The 19,886-nt window shown below is 29.8% G+C and overlaps 2 protein-coding genes across 3 annotated transcripts; both read left to right on the top strand.

Moving 5' to 3' along the window:
• The first annotated feature begins 5,972 nt into the window (after nt 1-5,972).
• QQT2 (P-loop containing nucleoside triphosphate hydrolases superfamily protein) lies at nt 5,973-12,583 on the top strand. Of its 2 annotated transcripts, none has more exons than XM_068607447.2 (7): nt 5,973-6,312; nt 6,791-6,941; nt 9,616-9,751; nt 9,862-10,088; nt 10,422-10,712; nt 11,758-11,963; nt 12,059-12,583. In XM_068607447.2, exons 2-7 carry the CDS (start codon nt 6,840-6,842, stop codon nt 12,342-12,344), a joined length of 1,248 nt encoding a protein of 415 aa, XP_068463548.1. In that variant the 5' UTR covers nt 5,973-6,312; nt 6,791-6,839; the 3' UTR covers nt 12,345-12,583. The 2 variants fall into 2 exon arrangements, with proteins under 2 accessions (XP_068463548.1, XP_068463549.1); XM_068607448.2 differs by having other exon boundaries at nt 6,017-6,312; nt 6,798-6,941.
• A 1,780-nt stretch (nt 12,584-14,363) lies between these two features.
• Nucleotides 14,364-19,566, top strand: GALK (Mevalonate/galactokinase family protein). The gene is made up of 13 exons (XM_068607449.1): nt 14,364-14,739; nt 14,896-15,074; nt 15,198-15,244; nt 15,645-15,739; nt 15,900-15,982; nt 16,552-16,620; nt 17,245-17,430; nt 17,902-18,036; nt 18,211-18,345; nt 18,551-18,621; nt 18,828-18,905; nt 19,110-19,251; nt 19,344-19,566. Exons 1-13 carry the CDS (start codon nt 14,577-14,579, stop codon nt 19,452-19,454), a joined length of 1,494 nt encoding a protein of 497 aa, XP_068463550.1. The 5' UTR covers nt 14,364-14,576; the 3' UTR covers nt 19,455-19,566.
• The last annotated feature ends 320 nt before the right edge of the window (nt 19,567-19,886 follow it).

Raw genomic sequence — 19,886 nt, forward strand, 5'->3', positions numbered from 1 at the left:
ATCAATCTTGGTGGTGTCAGTTGAAAAGAATATTACTCTCAACTTGTTATAATATATACTGAATTTCTGTTTTGTTTAGATAACTTGCAATTGACCCAATCTTGAAGCTTATTCAGACTGAGGGAATAAAATTTTAAAAGTTGCTTGGAAAGCAAGCAATTAAGGTAAGAGAAGCTAACTTTAATTTACAATGGTACCCTAGGCTATAATATCTATATGTGGAGGGGACATGGTCCCAATATTCAATTTCTCTAGCAGGGATGTTGTGTGTTTATATATTGTGTTTATTGTTTATATATTATTTAAACTTGTAGAAATATTATATTTTGATTGTTTAATATTTAAGTGCTATTTTTTTATGTTAAATAGGATTACAAATATTGTGGATTGTGTTCTGAATGATATTGTATGATGAAAATGGTATGGAATTGAATTCATACATTTGGGATAATGTATAGACTGATGTTTGTTTGTGTATTAAGTATTGATGCCTATGTGGTAATAGAGATCTTTGAGCTTCACTGATGATCTAAGTCATATAGACTAAGATATCAGGTGGTGAGAAGCTGATGGGGGAGTTCATGCACACCGTGACATATGAGATGCACGACTTGGGTTGTATTGAACTTACCTTGATCCTTTTTGTTGGATTCGCTGGTAATCTTTGGATCAGGTGTTAGTCTCTGGTAGGACTTACTTAATACGGGTCTTCCGGAAGGCATTGTTTGTTGAATATTTTGGATGTGTAGATCCATGTGATTGTTTTATTTTTGGGACTTGGAGAAGATTGAATAATTGAGAAATTGATCATGTAATTTGGTTTTCTCTTTTAATTTTATTGTGTATATTATAAAATTTTATTTTTACTAGCTTACCCTTGTTTTTCTTGTTGTGTTTGAACTGTGATGATTGTACTACGTACACGAGCAGATGATCATACAAGTGTCGGAGGGTCTAAAGAACTTTAAGGTGTTGATTTGAAATTTATATTGTAAATATTTGTATTTCTATAAGCCCTAATAATGTATTAGGAATGTTTTGAAAAACTCTAAGTTTGTATAAAAATATGTAGAACTTGTGTATTGTAATAGTTAGAGGCATTTTTGGGGTGTTACATTTAATGGTATCAGAGCGGTTCATCCTTAGGATAACCTGAGAGTAGTGGGTTTATTGTGTTTCTCCTTAAGTCTAACTTTAAGGCTTAACTAAAAGTTTTTAATAGGATCTTTAGCAAAGTTATTTTCTTGAAATCTTGTTTATGCTTGAGTCAAGTAGTTGTTTTGAATAAAGATGAAAGCATTAAGAATGAAAATAATCTTGATAAGGTGGTGAGGGTGCACACTCATGGCTAGATCAAGATTATTTTCTATCTTAATTCTAAATAGTTATAGTATATTTTAGAACTAAGTCTTGATTGGTTTTTACCTGTTTCGTATGATTATTTCTTTGAAGTTAATTTGTCTTAAAGATGTAGTTGGAAATTTTTAGTAATTTCTAATCCAAGTCTTTATGTGCTTAGAAGATGGCATGTATACCACCTACCTCTCCTCCACCAATAGATATGATGTGAGTTGAATCAAGCATAGACACTTTTTAGAATATGAAAACCACAATATATGTGAAGAATGATGACAATTAGGAGTTATAATCAAAGACAAACAAATCAATACAAGTGGAGGAACTTAAGGAAACATCATTGGAGAATAAAGCCTTCCAAAAGATGAACCAAACTCAAGATTGAGTGTCATTCCACATTGAACCGAAAACAACACAGGGAATTGAAACACAATTACCGAATCAAATTAAGCTACAAGTGCATAATTGAAAAGGAAAACACAAGAGGAATAAGAACAACCGAATGAAATGAAGAACACAACATAAGAACACAAACTACCGATTGAAATTACAAAGACATAATTCGGAAAGGGAAATGGAGATGGAATAAGAAAGACTTATGTGAATGTAGTCATGGAAGGGATGAACACGCCACTTAGAGATGAATGTTCCAAGAAAAGTGTAGGAATGTCGCCACTTGGAGCTCCTCGATCACTCACAAGATGAGACAAGATGAAGGAGAACAAGTCTCTCATAATTCTCTCTCAATTTGAGTAGAGTAACCTTTCTTATAATTCCAATTCTGAATTTACAAGAACATGGTACCTTCTTTTATAGTAGAAGAGGGCTGAAAATGAAATGGCAAAATTCAAAATCAAGACCATTCAAATTCGGCGCCAAATCAAGTCACAAGGGATGTGTGACTTTATTTCTATCTTTGACACCTCCTAAAACTATACATACACCTACTTTTTATGTCACATGGAAGGTGTGACTTATCTTTGTATTTTTACACCTCTTATATCTATATCTACACCTCTCTTTATGTTCTACTAAAAAGACTACTCAAAAGTAATTACAAAAAGAGACATCCAATGATGCTCATTTCTTAAAGCCTTGGCCTTGCTCCTCATGGGTTGGGCTTGGGCTTCTTGGGCTTGGGCCTCATGTTTTGAAAAGACTAATAAGAAGAACTTAAGATGTTTTGGCCTTTGTCCATTCCTCCTATTAATGAGGTCTTTAATTGCTTGTTGAGATGACCCTTCAAGTATATCATCCTTGGTCATCTTCATGTATTTTTTATTCTCATCAAGATATGTCCAACTTAGCTCGGACAATGGAGATGATGGCAACAACCTTGTAACAACAGAGTGTTATTATGGCACAACAGCATCAGACTGCCCTTATCAATTAGAAATCGCTAGATTAGCAGCAGAAGGTCCCAGCTTCATCAACAACCCCATACTTTTAGTTTGGAGGACTTTCTGAGACACAATCCACCTAAATTTAATGGGAAGGTAAATCCATATGAAGCATACCAGTGGGTGAGAGACATGGAAAGAATCTTTGAAGCTACTCGATGCCTAGAAGAGAGAAAGTTATCTTATGTCATCTATATATATGCTCATTGAAGAAGCTAAGTTTTGTTGGATAGGTATGAAGCAGATGATGGAAGACATAGAAGAGAGTTTCAAAGTAAGATTCATGGAAGAGTATTTTCCTAATAGTGTCAGATATGATAAAAAAATTGAATTCATGCAGTTGGAACAAGAAAATTTTTCAGTCACTGAATATGCTACTAGGTTCAATATTTTTTCAACTGGTAGGACTTACTTAATACAACTATTTCGGAAGGCGTTTTTTGTTGAATATCTTGAATCTGTAGATCCATGTGAGATCTATGTGATTGTTTTATTGTTGGGATTTGAAGAATATTGAATAATTGAGAAATTGATCATGTAATTTGGTGTTCTCTTTTGATTTAATTGTGTATATTATAAAAAATTTATCTTCATTAACTTACCCATTTTCTTATTGTGTTTGAATTGCGATGATTGTACTACGTACACGAGCAGATGATCATACAGGTGTTGAAGGGTGTGTTGATTTGAAACTTATATTGTAAATATTTGCATTTCTATAAGCTCTAATAATGTATTAGGAATGTTTTGAAAAACTCAAAGCTTGTATAGAAATATGTAGAATTTGTATTGTAATAGTTAGAGGTATGTTTGGAGTGTTACGTTGTTGTCATCATCATTATGTAAAATAATTATATCTTGTTGTCGATTAGCTTAAACAATATGAGTGATTGGTCATCCTTCCATTATTTTACAAATTCAATTTTCTATGAAAGAATGTCAATTATTATCTTGTAAAATAAACATATATTATTACGTATATCGACAATTATCTCTTTATATAGTTAAATGTCTAATGTCTAAATGTTTTGTGTTTTTATCTTTATTGATCTCAATACAAAAGAATGAAATGATAAAAATATAGAAGAAAAAGATAAAAAGAAATCTAAAAGAGAATGAGAGATTCTTATAATTATATTCTTAGGATTAAAAAAAAAATGATAAATATATTTTCAATCTTCCTTTTCGTCATTTATATTCAAAAATAAAATTGTGTCTTCCAATTTTTTTTCTAATTCAATTTTTCAGTTTAAATTTGTCATATTTTAAAATTATAAAAAAATATGTAAAAAATCTTCTTTATATATTGTTAGAAATAATAATATTATTATTAATTTATTATTATTATAACTAGTGAAACACATGTGTAGAGCATGTGTATTGATGTTTTTATTAGACTAAAAAATATATAATTTTATTAATTTTTTAGTTTTATTATTTTATGAATAATTAATTAAAAATATAATTTCAAAATACATATAATTTTGTAAAAATAATATTAAAAAATTATATACTACTAAAGAAAATATTCAATTATTTATTTTGTTAAAGAAATAAATATTTGTTTATTTATTAAAAGATAAAATTGTATAACTATAAATAAATTTTAAGATAAAATGATAAGAATTTGTGTATATAAAGAGAAAAATATTTTTTAATGTTATAATAATAATAATAATAGGATTATCTTTATAAGTATTTTTGTGTACACAGACCATACTATTTTATCTTTTAGATTTTATAACTATTTTCAAACTCAATTAGTTATTCACAATAAAGCTATAAAAATAAAGAAATAAAGTTTACTCTTATATTTAATTTTTATGATTACATTTTATTCTAATTTTCATAATATTTCATATTTTTATTAATTATTATAATAATAATTTTGTAATTTTAATTTTTATTATCATAAAAGAAATGTTGATACACTTACACATGTTTTCACTAATATAACATATAGAAGATTTTCTTTTTACACCTTCGTACTTTTCTTATGCATTTAATTTTTTTTGTTCTGAATCTTGTTTCCATAAACTTCTTACATTTTCTTTTGATTGGACAATTTCAAAGTAATTTCTTTGCACAAAATTTGTTTATATTGTGTAATGTGAAAGGTACTTTGACTTTTATATTACATAATTTAATTTAAAAGTTGTTATTTTTACGTAAAAACATTTGTAGATTGGATAATTTAAAAATTACTTTGAACTTTCAGGTTTTAAAAAACTCCTAAATTATAAAAAAAAATTTAAATTATACAATTTAAAAATTATTTATTAAAAATATAAAGATGAGACATATATTTATTGGAGAAAATATGACTTATATATGTAAATTAGGATAACCGCGTAATTTATTTTGTTTGATTGTAATTTTAACAATATTTAAAAGATAAAACTTGGTGTTATATTTTAATTAGATATTTTATTTTATTTTAAAATAATTAAATATTTTTTTGAAATATAAAGATTATATAATTTGTAGTTTTTATGTTTATAAAATTTTATATATTTTTTAAAATTTTATTATGTTCTATTTTTAATTAATTACTTATAAAATGATATATTTTAATATAATAAAAATATGAACACATTTGCACAAACTCTTGTATTTTAACTAGTTTATTATAAAGTATTTTTATTTTTTTATAAGATTATAAAGCATTTTATTTTTTATAAGAATAATATTTTAAAAGTTTATTATTTAAATTTAAATTTTATTATGTTCTATTTTTAATTAATTACTTATAAAATGATATATTTTAATATAATAAAAATATGAACACATTTACTCTTGTATTTTAACTAGTTTATTATAAAGTATTTTTATATTTTTATAAGATTATAAAACATTTTATTTTTTATAAGAATAATATTTTAAAAGTTTAATATTTAAATATATTAGTTTTCATAACATTACAATTTTCATAAGTAAACAATTAATCTTTAAATATTTGATTTATGAAACAAAATATCTTTTTAAATAACTGGTTTATGAAATAAAATATCTTTGATTGACTTAATGGATAATAATTTGTGTGTGACATTTTTATCATTTTATGTCTAGATTTTTTTTTTTAATTGTTTATATTTGTTCCATGTGATATAAGTATATCCTAAACATCCAATAGAAAAAATAATATAATTTATTTAATTTAAAAAAATGGTTTTTAAAACTACAATATTTATATGTTAATAGTAAAAAGGTGTTATTGATTTATTTATATTCCCTTGAACTTCATTTGTTATTGTTGATCTGACAATTTAGGAGGGAAAGATTGAAGAAAAAATACTATTGATTTAATTTTACCAATATCACATAAGTCTTACTTATTTGTGAAGTATTTTGTTGTGTCACCCCTCCATGTATCTGATGTTTTGAAGGGCTCAAACGTGTTTCAACTGCTGCTGGTATATCGCGCCGCTCCAAAATCGCGTTCACTGAACCCTAAAAAACCCAAAATCGAACCTCATTCACTGAAATCGCGCTGCTTGCGTCTCCGCCGCTCACACTTCCGCCGTCAGCGGCGCCACTTCTGTTCTCACAGCTCGCGGTTATGCAGCTCCCCTCTCTGTTATTTTCATTTTTCTGATTGTGCTGTAGTGTTCCTCTTTTCTATTTAATTGTTTTAATTTTTCAATGAATGATTTTGTTGATAGTTTCTTTGTATTAGAAGTTTATGAAGTTATTGGTTGTTCTATGCATGAACATTATGAACCTATTTTTAATTATGTTATGTAGTAAATATAATTGTTTATATAGTAGTAACTCTCACCAGTCAGTTAGGATCCTCGTGTTACCATTTGTAATTCCTCTCTGATTCTCTTACTGTCCTGGAGTTTCACAACATTAAGGAGAGTAGACCTAATAATATTATTGACACATATGCATAGAATATGAATCAGCTGCTGTTTATTGATGAAAAATATAAGTTTGTTCTGACAGTGTGGCTTATAGATTTTCTATGATTCAAATGCATATTATGCACATATGAACAAAAGATTTTTAAAATTGTGCTTGGCTTGTTTTAGGGGTCAGGCCTTTGGAGACTCAGGATTTGGTCCTAGATTTGATGCACCAATGCATCCGTCAAATAAGGGGTCATCCAGTAATGCTTGTCTTCATGACATGGGGCCACCAATGCTTCCAATATCTGGTGAAATGGCATTGCCTACAAATGCAGTAAGTACAGTTTTTTGTTCACCCTAAATCCAAATGTCCAATGCAAAATGCCTCAGTTTCTTTTTGAGATTAACTTCTGAGTCCTTATTGTTGTTTTAGTTTTGCATGTTCTTTGAATGGTATGTGTTTGTTAGCTCTTTGCAGCTTACTGTGTTTAGACATGTACATCTGGGACACAGTTATTTATTATTGTCAACTAATGTGAATAAGGATAAAAACTAAATGTTTGACTTTCATGTGGTCATATATATATATATATACATACATATATATTATGACATTCAAATACATTTATGGTTGACTTGTGTTTTTTTTCCCACAAAACTCCACTATGTCAAGAATGAAACTGCAGTTTCATTACCTTGAGTAATTGAATTAACTTAGTCAAGAGGGAGAGCCTTGAAGCAATAGTAAGGTGCTGACTTGTTTTAACTTGGTGGTGACTGGTTCCAACCCCTTCGATAATCCCCACAAGGGGGAGCTAACCTTGAGGCTTTGGGGTTATTGGTTCAAATACCTTAAAATAACCTCTGCCTGTGGGGTGAGGTTTTATAAATCTACCCTCCCCAAATCCTACAGGTGGGAGCCTTTTGAGTTGATTTAATATTTATTGGTTCCATGAAGGCGTCCTTTATGACATGATAACGTCTATTTGCTAAAGGGGATGGGCCAAATTTTCAATAATTTGAAAACAGATTAAAATGTATTCTCTGGAACTCTTTCTTTGTCAGTCTATCCTATTATTGGTTAACAAGTCTCCATTTTTTCCCGACACAAGCATGTGTGCACACGTACACTTGTCAAACTTGAGTTTGAGTAAAATTTGTGAAACTTGCTTATACTTGTCTCAGTATATGCATGTCATAATACTCTTGACACAACAATAATTATAAAAATCAACTTCATAATGAAACAAAGTGGCAAACCATAATAATAAAGTGTGATACTAGCAGCAAATAAGATCGAGCAACATAAGTGATCAGATTATATACAATTTTTTAAAACTGTAAGTTACTAAGGTGAGAACATTTCATTAGACAACTATGCAAAACATAAGTGATCAGATCATATATATAATTTCTTAAAACCTTAAGTTACTAAGGTGAAAACATTTCATTAGATGATTAGACAACCATGCAAAACACTGTCTTTAAATCATTTGAGCCTGTTAAAACACTGTCATTATGGTGTCAAAATTTTTATTTTATTTGAAACTAATTCACTTATTGATTAGAGTTTACACCAGTTTACTTGAATGTCAGGAAAAGAATTTGATAGTAATTTTTATCTTGTTTTTGTGCAAGGCTGCTTTTCACTATTTACTATTATGACACTAATATTAGGTTAGATCTACTAAATAGGAAATAATCCCCCCTAAAGAGGGGGTGAAGGTAAACCCATGTAGATTTTATGCTTTTTTGCAAACCCTAGAGTGCACTTTTGGGACTAAGCAGTCAATTCACATAAGACACGGAGAGCTCTTGCTGACATGGAATAAAAATCTTAAATATTTTTTTATTAAAAAAATGGAGGTGTGACAAGCATTATTATAAAATATATGACTTGTATTTGTAAATTAGGATAACTTGTATGTATTAATTTATTTTGTTTGATTGTAATTTTAATAATATCTAAAAGATACTTAAAACTTTTTTTAGTGTTATATTTTAATTAAATAATTTTATTTTTTAATAAATAAAAATAATTTATTCAATAAAATAAATATTGAATAAATTGATTATTTTAAAATAATTAAATATTTTTTTGAAAATAAAGTTTATATAATTTTTTAGTTTTATTTTTATAAAATTTTGTATGTTTGTTAAATTATATTAATTTATATTTTTAATTAAGTACTTATAAAATAATAAAATTATATATTTTAATATAATAAAAATGTGAACACATCTGCAAAAATTCTTGTATTTTAGAGTTATCGTAAAGTATTTTTTATTTTTTTTATAAGAATAAATTATCTTTTAAAAGTTTATTATTTAAATATATTAGTCTCAGTAGAAAAGTTGTATATAAATTCAAAAGTTTCATATATAAGGAGTACACACCAATAATAATTTATAACCAAATATATTGGTTAAGGAATATCCAAAATTCTGTAAAAAGAAAAAACAAAATTTCAAAGATTCATAACCCTGAACGGTCCTATGTAGGCAGTGACATATGACATATTGTGTTGGTTCATAAACCCTCCCAGTAAAAAGTGATATAAAATCCCAACTTTGCTCTCCCTTTCTCTCGCCCTTGTCAGAACCTAGTTTCAATCCTCCCCAAATCGAAATCGGAGAGCCCCTACAATTAGAAATGATCACCGGTTCAGGAAGTGTTAAACTCCACAATGCACCCATGCAAATTGATTCCGACGACTCTTCTGGTGGTCAATTATCAATACTCTTCTCTCTTTTCACTCATTTTTTCATTTCCTTCAGGAAACTAGATAACTATAAATGAAATTTGACCCTACCCTGCTTAAGTCAGTTTAAAGTTACATTGTGTTGTGGACTTCATGCGACTAGGTCGTATAGTCTCATAGGATTATTAAATTTTTAATCTATTATTCTATAATAGATTAACCTTAATTCACATTTATTTTTAATTTGGTGATTTAAATTATAAAATGTGATTATGAGAATTCTTTATCCTCTGGTTGGTTTTAAAGGTAGAAGACAAGGAAAAGGAAAAGGAGGAACTGACAGAGACTATGAACAAGCTGAATATTGAAGGACCGTCTTCTGGGAATGGACTTCCTAACTTCAGAAGAAAACCTGTCATCATTATTGTTGTTGGAATGGCAGGTGATTCTGCATTTATATTTAACATGCTGGGTTGGAATTGTTTTTCATTTGTAATATTGTGCTTTATTATCAATGAAGTCTTGGAATATAAACCTTGTTTGTGTTTTTAGGGAGTGGGAAAACAACACTCATGCATAGGTTGGTTTGCCATACACATATGAGAAACATCCGGGGTTATGTGATGAATCTTGACCCTGCTGTCATGACACTCCCATATGCTGCTAACATTGATATAAGAGACACTGTTAAATACAAAGAAGTCATGAAGCAGTTTAACCTTGGCCCTAATGGTGGAATTTTGACTTCCCTGAACTTGTTTGCCACCAAGTTTGACGAGGTAAAGTTGGTTTATTAGTCTTTGAAACTACTTAGTCGTGACATATCTTACTTGGTACTCACTTTTAAATTATGTATTACGCACAAGTATGGCAGTGACACAAATAAAATTGCTGCTTGCCTATAATGGAAGTATTTGATCCTTTCATTTTTAATTATTGAGGTGGAGAGTTTTCCTTCAGTTTTGTTTGATCTTATATTTTGGTTTTACTTTTGCTAATTAAGCTCTTGGCGCCAAAAAAGGAGATTATATTGTGTACATGATCAGTCACTTGCTTAGGTCCTTGTTTGTTTTGGTTATCACTACAATTTTTAATATGTTCGATCTCTTCAGGTAATTTCTGTAATTGAGAGACGGGCAGATCAACTTGACTATGTTCTTGTAGACACCCCTGGTCAGATTGAAATATTTACCTGGTCTGCTTCTGGTGCTATCATCACAGAAGCTTTTGCATCCACATTTCCCACTGTAGTGGCCTATGTAGTTGATACTCCTCGTTCAGAAGATCCTACAACTTTCATGAGCAATATGTTGTATGCTTGTAGTATCCTCTATAAGACAAAGTTACCTCTCATCTTGACATTCAACAAAGTTGATGTAGCAGCACATCAGTTTGCATTGGAGGTATTGTTTGTTTTTGATGATTTTTCTTTTCTTGTGCCTAGATGAGTTGCAAATGCTGTGTTTATTAGATTAGTCACTTCAATTTTTTTAGTTAACAGACTATTTTTATCTATCCACTCACTAACATCAAGTTGTGGTTAACTAGGACAATCTGTTTGTGGAGTAATTAATATGTTACTTCTAATTATGGGTCTGTTTGTTTAAACTTTTCTCATCAAATAATAATTTATAATTTTTTTTAAAGATTTAACAAGTATTAATTTTTTTGTTTTGTTTTTTATGCGTTCTTATCCTTTTAAAAATAACCAGAAACCGACAAAAATCAGAAATGTGATCATAATCAGCTCTAGTATAAATCATTTACTTATTTATTTTTTATTGTCAACAACATAGTGTGAAGCTCTGTTCATTTTAATCTCTAAATAACAATTACCAAATTATGTATACCAAATTCATTATTTTCTAAACATTGTATGATAACATTCAAGTTGATGGAATCATTCACCTATGAAGTGGGAGTTGGATATAATTGTTCTCTTTGGATGGATTTCTGAATTTGGCATATTTATTTATATCTCTCCCTTCTATTGAATGTCTATGACTTTAAAAAGCATTGCCTTTATCAACACCAATCACTATGCTTAGTAAAACTTGACATTGCTTTCAATTGATGAACTTGAAGTTAGGGGGCCAATAAGTAGTTTAGATTTTTAGAAATTGCAGTGAAATGGAAAACAATATTGATGGAGATAATTATTAATTTCACCTCTCATGCTGGGAAATTTATTGTATAGAGGGATTGAACATATTGCAATTATTATGGGGTTGTGGACTCTTTCCTTTGTCTATTTAAGCTGAATTACTTTTGTTTCTGCTCTCAAAATATATAGTTGGCCTCAAAACTAATCTATTTGTAATTGTGTTTCTGCTTCTGTTTTATCTATTCTTTTCCTGGCCTATCAAACATACATTATCGGTCTTGTTTTTTATAGATTGTGCCAAATTTATTTTGATTCATTTTGTGTGTGTGAAATTCATTATCTAGTGGATGGAGGATTTTGAGACATTCCAAGCAGCAGCAAGTTCAGATCAGTCATACACATCAACTTTAACTCAAAGCCTTTCTCTTGTGCTAGACGAATTCTACAACAATTTGAAATCAGTTGGAGTTTCTGCAGTTTCTGGTGTAGGAATGGAAGCCTTCTTTAAAACTGTAGAAGCCAGTGCAGAGGAATACATGGAAACCTACAAGTATTGGCTTATTTTCACTATTACATTACTATTGATTTAGCATATACAGCAGGGTGTTTGAAATAGCTAACCAAGTTGTATTGTACATGGTTCAGGGCTGATCTTGATAAAAGACGTGAAGAGAAGCAACGTTTGGAGGAAGACCGCAGGAGGGGTGACATGGATAAACTGAGGAGGGACATGGAGAAATCTGGGGGGGAAACAGTAGTTTTGAACACTGGTTTGAAGGACAAAGAGAAAAGTAAAAGTATGATGGATGAGGAAGATGAGGTTGAGGAGATGGATGATGATGATGATGATTTGGAGAGATATACTGAAGATGATGATGCTATAGATGAGGATGAAGATGAAGACGAGGAGGTTGATAAATTCGGCTTCTGATGGGATTAATCACCAGTTGGACTGTATAAGAGTTTGTATAGCACTTTTTCAACCTTAAAAGTTGATTACCAATTATTTAACCGAATATAGTTCCATTTGCTCTAGGTTTATTTGCTTAATGTTTTTGCAATGGTTGCAGAGTTAATTGTGGTTGATTTTGATGCAACTTGTTTTTGTATTTATAAATGACTTGAACATTTGCTTCTTTAGAAATCTGGTGATTTTGTCTTGTGTGACAAGGGAAGTGGTTCTTATAGTCATTTTCACATCCAACAAAGTAATATTTTCTTTTTCACATTTTAACTGGTATTTTTTGTTTGGAAGATAGCTTTATACAATGAAATTTTGGGCCAGATGATTGTATATTAACTTATGTTATTCTGTATTTCTATTCTTTTTTGGTTTTCCATAATACTTTGTATTTTGACTACACACAGAGTATCCTCAACAGAATCTTTGAGTTTGTTGAAATGTATGTAGCAAGTTTTCTCTCTCAAGGCAAACAATGTGCAGTCTCTCCTTATGAGAAATGAATTAAGAGAAAAGACATTAAAGTAAATCAAAGGAAACAACTGAGGTAGAAGTAAAAGGAAAATAGAATTGGATAGTTTTATTTGAATGGAAAGAAATAAGAATTAAACAAGTAGACAAATTTGTCATGCTATAGCACACACCCAAACAAAATGAAGAGGATATTAAATTCAACAGAAATATTATTTTTCCTATCAAGTAATTTTTAAATTAAAATTATTATACAAAACTTAAAAACAATTAGAAACTACATATTGTAATTTTTAAATTTTAAAACTTGTTCAAATAAAATCTTTATTGCTATCAATTATGAAAAGCATATTGAGTAAATGAAAAAAGTTATTAGAAACATTAAAAGTCTCTCTACAATTATTCAATATCTAACTTCCATATTATTAATTCAATTAAACGATTTAAACTAATTAATATGTTTGATGGCATTTAAATCAGTCTTAAACTTTAGACATTAATTTAGAAATTAAAATAATATATTTAATATATTAGAAATGATTAAGAATAGAGATAGTGACATTTGGAAGAGAAATGAGGTGGATTATCCAAAGAAGAAGATGGAAACAGTGTAGACTAATCATAGACCTTTTCATTGTAGTAGTAATGATGCAGGAATCTAAAAACAGCAAGGAAGACTCTGCATAAAATATTCTAACAATAATTGATGTAATCTTGAAATTCATTAGAGCCCCACATGACTTGAAAAGCATTGGAAGATAGTAATTCAATAATGATTTGTTAATTAGTCCACAATTTCTTAACTCAGTCTAAAAGCCTCAATAGAAAGCCACAAAGTCTCTGATTTGGAATGCAGGTTTTCTTCTTTTTTTTTAAAAAGCAAATCATATTGGCAATTAATGTAAAGAATCTCAATCCTAATTACTTGTCTTATTCGAATTAAAATCTCAATATTTTTTTTAAGAGAAAAATAGAAAAAATTGATTAAATATAAATAATAAAGAGAAATAAAAAAAAATATTATTTAATTTATCTACACGTGTGTTCACTTTTTTTAAATATTTTTAAAACTTTATTTTGTTATAAATGTTATATTATAAATTTGTAATAAATATAATTTTATTAAATTAACATATAAAGTAAAAATATATAAATGTTATTACAATTTTAATATATATTTTTAAAAACGAATGCACTAATTACATTCTTATGATTTTATAACAATAAATTTTTTTCTTAAAATAAAATTTAGTGTTCATGATTTATTTGAGCTTTCTGTAATTTTTAAGAAGTAATTTTTTTAATAAATAAATTTATATATATATTGAAATAAAAATATATTATTAAATTATAATAAGATTTTTATTAAAAATAATTATGAAAATAAATATTTTTTAATTTTATTGTTAGTAATTTTTTATTATATAAGTAATTTTTTAATTTTAAAAAATAAAATTATTAGAAATTGTGTAAAAAAATGTTTATCTCTTTATATATGCTTATTAATGATACAAGTATGGGTTATCCTGAGATTTTTCAAAATGGTCACTCTCACAATCCAAATAACTCATTTGAGATTGTAAATGATGATAATTGATAAATTAAAGGACGTTTAAAAAAGCATGTGTTTCTGTTACAAGTTCTGAAACACAACGGGTTTGATAGGGATAGAGAGAAAATATAGATAAAGAGAGAGAGTTTATTTGTTTGTAGTTGAAAAACGAAAGAGGAATGGCAAAGCACGAGGAGCTTCCGATCCCGATTTACGATAACCTAGAGTTTGTTTATGGCGGTGGTTCAGCGCTCGAAGAAGCTCAGCTTCGTTTCGATCATTTGAAGTCCAAATTCTTCGAAGTCTTCAGTCATCATCCTCAAGTATTCGCCCGTTCACCTGGTTCCTCTTCCTCTCTATCTCTGAATTTCTAAATTTTTATTTTCTTTTACTTCTAAATTCAGTTATTTAATGTCGGTGATATGGTTGAATTGTTAGTTTGTATGATAGAGATTAGATGTTTGAGGTGTTTTATGATAATTTTGATTTGCGGTGCAGGGAGAGTGAACTTGATTGGGGAGCACATTGATTATGAGGGCTATTCGGTGTTGCCTATGGCTATTCGGCAAGATACGATCGTGGCGATTCGGAAAAACGAGGCGGAAAAGGTTCTTAGGATTGCTAACGTGAACGGTGAAAAATATTCTGTTTGTACTTATCCTGCTGATCCTCTCCAGGTGGATTATCGAATCTCTTTGAGAATGCGTGTTTAATATTCTTTATGATTTATCTTCACAATAAGATAGTCCTATTTTGTTGATAATTTGATTTGGTGTTCTTTGATTGTGCTTTTGATGCAGGAAATCGACTTGAAGAATCACAAATGGGGCCATTATTTTATTTGTGGGTGAGTTTATTTCATATACATTTTGTTCTCTTGCCATTCTTTCGGTTTTTTGAGGAACCATAGTTGCAAGCTTAGTTTTAGTTAGATGTATGTGCTTTGTGTGTGTCCTCTTTAATGAACCTTGCTTAACAGTTAACACTACCAAGATGATGAGTTTGTTCGTCATTTAAGTTATAGTCTTGCACTAACGTGCATACTGGTTACTATTCAAATTTATTTAAATTATGAAAAGTAGTACTTGCAAGTTTGTTTTAATGATGTTATACCATTGGTAGTCTGCAATAGGAAATCATCTAGATATGGATGGAGGAGCTTATGGATAGATGTAGTGGTTTTCTTTTTTTGGTGAGTGTAGCACTATTGTTTAATTCAGTATTAATTGATATTGCAATTTCTGTAGGTACAAAGGTTTCTATGACTATGCGAAACTGAAAGGGGTGGATGTTGGTGAACCTGTTGGACTTGATGTTCTTGTTGATGGAACAGTGCCAACAGGTGTGTTCATTAATTTTGAATTTGAATGGAGCTACTATACACATTCAAATTTACTTCAAAGTGAATGTGCTCGGCATTCTGGTTCTCTATTGGAGACGACAATTTTTTATGTTGACGGTCTTAAATTAAAAGGTTAAGGGGCAACACTTTTTTTTCCCAGGTTCTGGGCTATCAAGCTCTGCAGCGTTTGTCTGTTCATCCACAATTGCTATTATGGCCGCCTTTGATGTGAACTTCCCAAAGGTATGACTTTTGGGCTGAAATGCTCATGTGTATGTGGAATAGTTTGTGCTTTAAGGAGGAAATTTTGTTCAGCTCTTATGAACTTTGAATGGATAAATTATATGTAATAGCTTGTCAGATTTTAAAATTTTCATATTAATTATTAATCATTCAGAATCATGACAAGATGTTACTGGAGTTTTATATCATTTTAATTGACGAAGGAAAAAATAGTTGAATTTTGGAACTGAAATAATTTAACGTATTCACGCTTAGATGGTCAGATCTAATTCCTATTTCAAATTATTTGTTGCCAGTGAAATTGACGTTTTTGTAAATCTCTATGCTTCCATGATTTATTTGTTTTAGTGAATTTTGTTCTAGTGAATTTTGTTCTTTTTGTTACCCAATCTTGCTAAAAATTTGTATATTTGTTCTAGACATCTAAGATAATTCTTGATTATTCCTTTTAGATGGATAATTTACAACTGCTTTTGTTGATGCCTGTCTTTATTTTAAAAATATTTTATTTTGTTTATTTAATGTTTTTATATTCTGTTTCTGACTAAATGATCATATGCTGTTGACAGAAAGAACTTGCACAAGTTACATGTGCTTGTGAACGACATATTGGGACACAATCCGGTGGGATGGACCAGGTTCTTCACATTTTTCATTACAGATACTTTCCTTTGTTATTTTAATGTGAACTTGTCCCAATTACCTATCTATGTATCTTCTTTCCTCCATATCTCATATGGGATCGTAAGTTCGTAACTACTATGTTACAACTTCTTGCTGATTGACACACTCATGGACCAATGTTTGTAATTGACACTTAAAATATAATGTCTCAGGTGAATAATTGAACATGTGTATATGGTCCTGCTGTTCTGTTTACTCCATCAATCAAAACTAAACTATGTAAAATATTTTCTATTATCTGCTATTTGATTTCACTTTACAATTTTATAAAGTATGAATTTTGAAACTCTAGCTACTGTGTATAACGCTAGATGTTTAAATTAAGTTGCTTTAGGGTATGAAGTGATTCAGATAGTTATTAAATTCCATAATCTAGGGATGATCCGGACACCATGCTTGTGGCCACAATTTGAAAACGATGGTCTCACTTTAAAAGTATGTTGCTATGTTGCATAATTGACCGAAATGCATTAAGCTGCTTCCAACTGCATATGGAGTATTATTCAATTTGTGTTTCTCTTCCAACATTCTGACGTTTTACCTCAACTAAAATCTTTTTCTTTGGTTTTACTTGACAGGCAATCTCTGTCATGGCCAAGACTGGGTTTGCAGAGCTTATTGATTTCAACCCAATTCGTGCAACAGATGTGCAACTTCCTGCTGGTGGGACTTTTGTGATAGCTCATTCTCTGGCAGAGTCTCAGAAGGCTGTTACTGCTGCGACAAATTATAACAATAGGGTTCTTGAATGCCGTTTGGCTTCTGTGAGTATATTCCAATCTTGTACCCTCTACTTAATTACTGTTTCTGGAGCAAAACATCTTTACTGCACTATTTTATATAACCTCTCAGGGTACATTTTTTGGATGCAAATGCGTAAGTAGTTTGGTAGAGTCCTTTATGACTTCTTGTAAACTACCAAAACCTATTGTTTGTCACCAGTACACTCATAGTGGCTTTGATTGGTCAACTAGATTTAACTTGTTTAAAGTCTTTCATATGCTGAAGTGTGAACATTATTTTACCCATTTTTATTATTGAATTGAACAAGGAAAAACCTGTCCATTTTAAATGTTTCTGGAAATTTCATGTTGGACTTAATCATTAATGTGTGTATGTGCATGCATCAAAGGCTAGTTGCTTCATGTTGGACTTATTCATTACATGTGTATGTGCACTAAAAAACCTGTTGCTTATATATATTAACTAAAAATTACTGTTGTGATAATTTTCAGATTGTCCTAGCTATAAAGCTAGGAATGGATCCAAAAGAGGCAATATCAAAAGTGAGCACATTGTCTGATGTTGAAGGTTTATGTGTATCATTTGCTGGTATTCATAACTCATCTGATCCTGTACTTGCTGTAAAGGTAATTGAACTTGGTATTATGTAATACTTAGAATTGGCCTTGGGTGACTATTTTTTATTTGAGGAACATTTTATTTCACTTAACGGATTTCTTTGAATTTTAATTTTTTTTTTCTGCGTTCATAGAAATCTCAATCCTGTGATAACTGTTATAAAAACTTTTCATTCGGTACAGGAATATTTGAAAGAAGAACCATATACCGCTGAAGAAATTGAAGAAGTTACCGGGGAAAAGCTGACCTCATTTTTGAGCAACAATGCAGCTTATTTAGAAGTCTTAAAAGTTGCAAAGCAATACAAGTTACATCAGGTGTTTTTAAGCTTCATTATCTAATTTACTTGCACTTGTTTAGAAGGTTTTTTGCATGACATACTTCAATTACGAAATATCAAATATTTTTTTGTGCTTTTGTATTTCACAAGCCAATAAGAATTCCATCGAATCGAAATTATTAACAGCCAATGTATTTATCCCTTTTATACGCTGTTGTTTATTTGACTCATTTTGTTTCTAGAGAGCTGCTCATGTGTATTCAGAAGCCAAGAGGGTACATGCTTTCAAGGATGTCGTATCCTCAAATCTAAGGTGAGTGTATTTGACTCTAAACTATACAGTTAGTCTTGAATATGAGTTGGATGAGGACCACTCTAAATTTCTTCTATACATGGTCTTTATTTTCATATAAAAATGCCTGAGAACTAAAATCCCATCGGTTTGCAACTTTGCATATAATGTTATTCTTTTGTAAGTGAGCTATAGATTACTTTTATGTAACTACTCCATTTTTTCAGCGACGAGGATAAGCTGAAGAAGCTTGGTGACCTTATGAACGAGAGTCATCATAGCTGCAGCGTTTTATATGAGTGCAGGTACTAAAATAGAGTATTGTGTCTTAGTAGAATAATGTATGCATTGTCAATTGTTTGGTTTCTCTGGATGGATTAATTTACAGGGCCTGATTTTTCATGCGATATTTTCCAACCTTAAAAGTATCTGAACGAATACTTTATTGTAAGATATAGTTTCCTTTTTCAGCAATTAAAATTGATATTTTCTTTTATCCATGGAATCAGCTGTCCAGAGTTGGAAGAACTTGTAAATATTTGTCGTAACAATGGTGCTCTTGGGGCTAGGCTTACTGGAGCTGGGTGGGGTGGTTGTGCAGTTGCTTTGGTGAAGGAGAACATAGTTCCACAATTTATCCTTAATTTAAAGGTTTGTTTTAATATTACACTTAAGAACCCTAATTAATCATTGGAGATCTGGGATTTACAGGCAGTGAATGCTGAATTTTATATCCATTGCAGGAATGTTTCTACCAGTCTAGGATAGACAAGGACGTTATTAAGAAGACCGATCTCGGCCTTTATGTATTTGCTTCCAAGCCATCAAGTGGTGCTGCTATATTAAAGTTTTAGTATATTTTTCACCCACTTCCCTTCCCTTATGATGGCTGAGCTGAAACCTTTTCCTCTCAAAGATATAAATAAACACGGACTATATATCGTAATTTATTCTTTATCTTTAAAATATTTTGTTCATGATTTTTTGCTTTTTCTTCTTGACAAATAACTTTTGAATGTTTTTCCTATTCTTGTCTTGGATATCCATGTCTCTAAAACAATATTTAATTATTCACTTATATATTTTTTTCCTTTATCTTCCAACAACTTTATATACACTACGAAAACACAGGAGCACCAACAACTTTATATACACTACGAAAACACAGGAGCAACAACGTACATGTATTCGCATTTTTTTATTTAATTTTATGATAATAGAAATTTAATATACATAAAAAAATAATTTTGGATAAGTCAAAATTGAAAAATAAAATTTAATATGTA

The sequence above is a fragment of the Phaseolus vulgaris genome, chromosome 3 (genome assembly GCF_051622355.1).
Source record: "Phaseolus vulgaris cultivar YP4 chromosome 3, ASM5162235v1, whole genome shotgun sequence".
Lineage (NCBI taxonomy): Eukaryota > Viridiplantae > Streptophyta > Magnoliopsida > Fabales > Fabaceae > Phaseolus > Phaseolus vulgaris.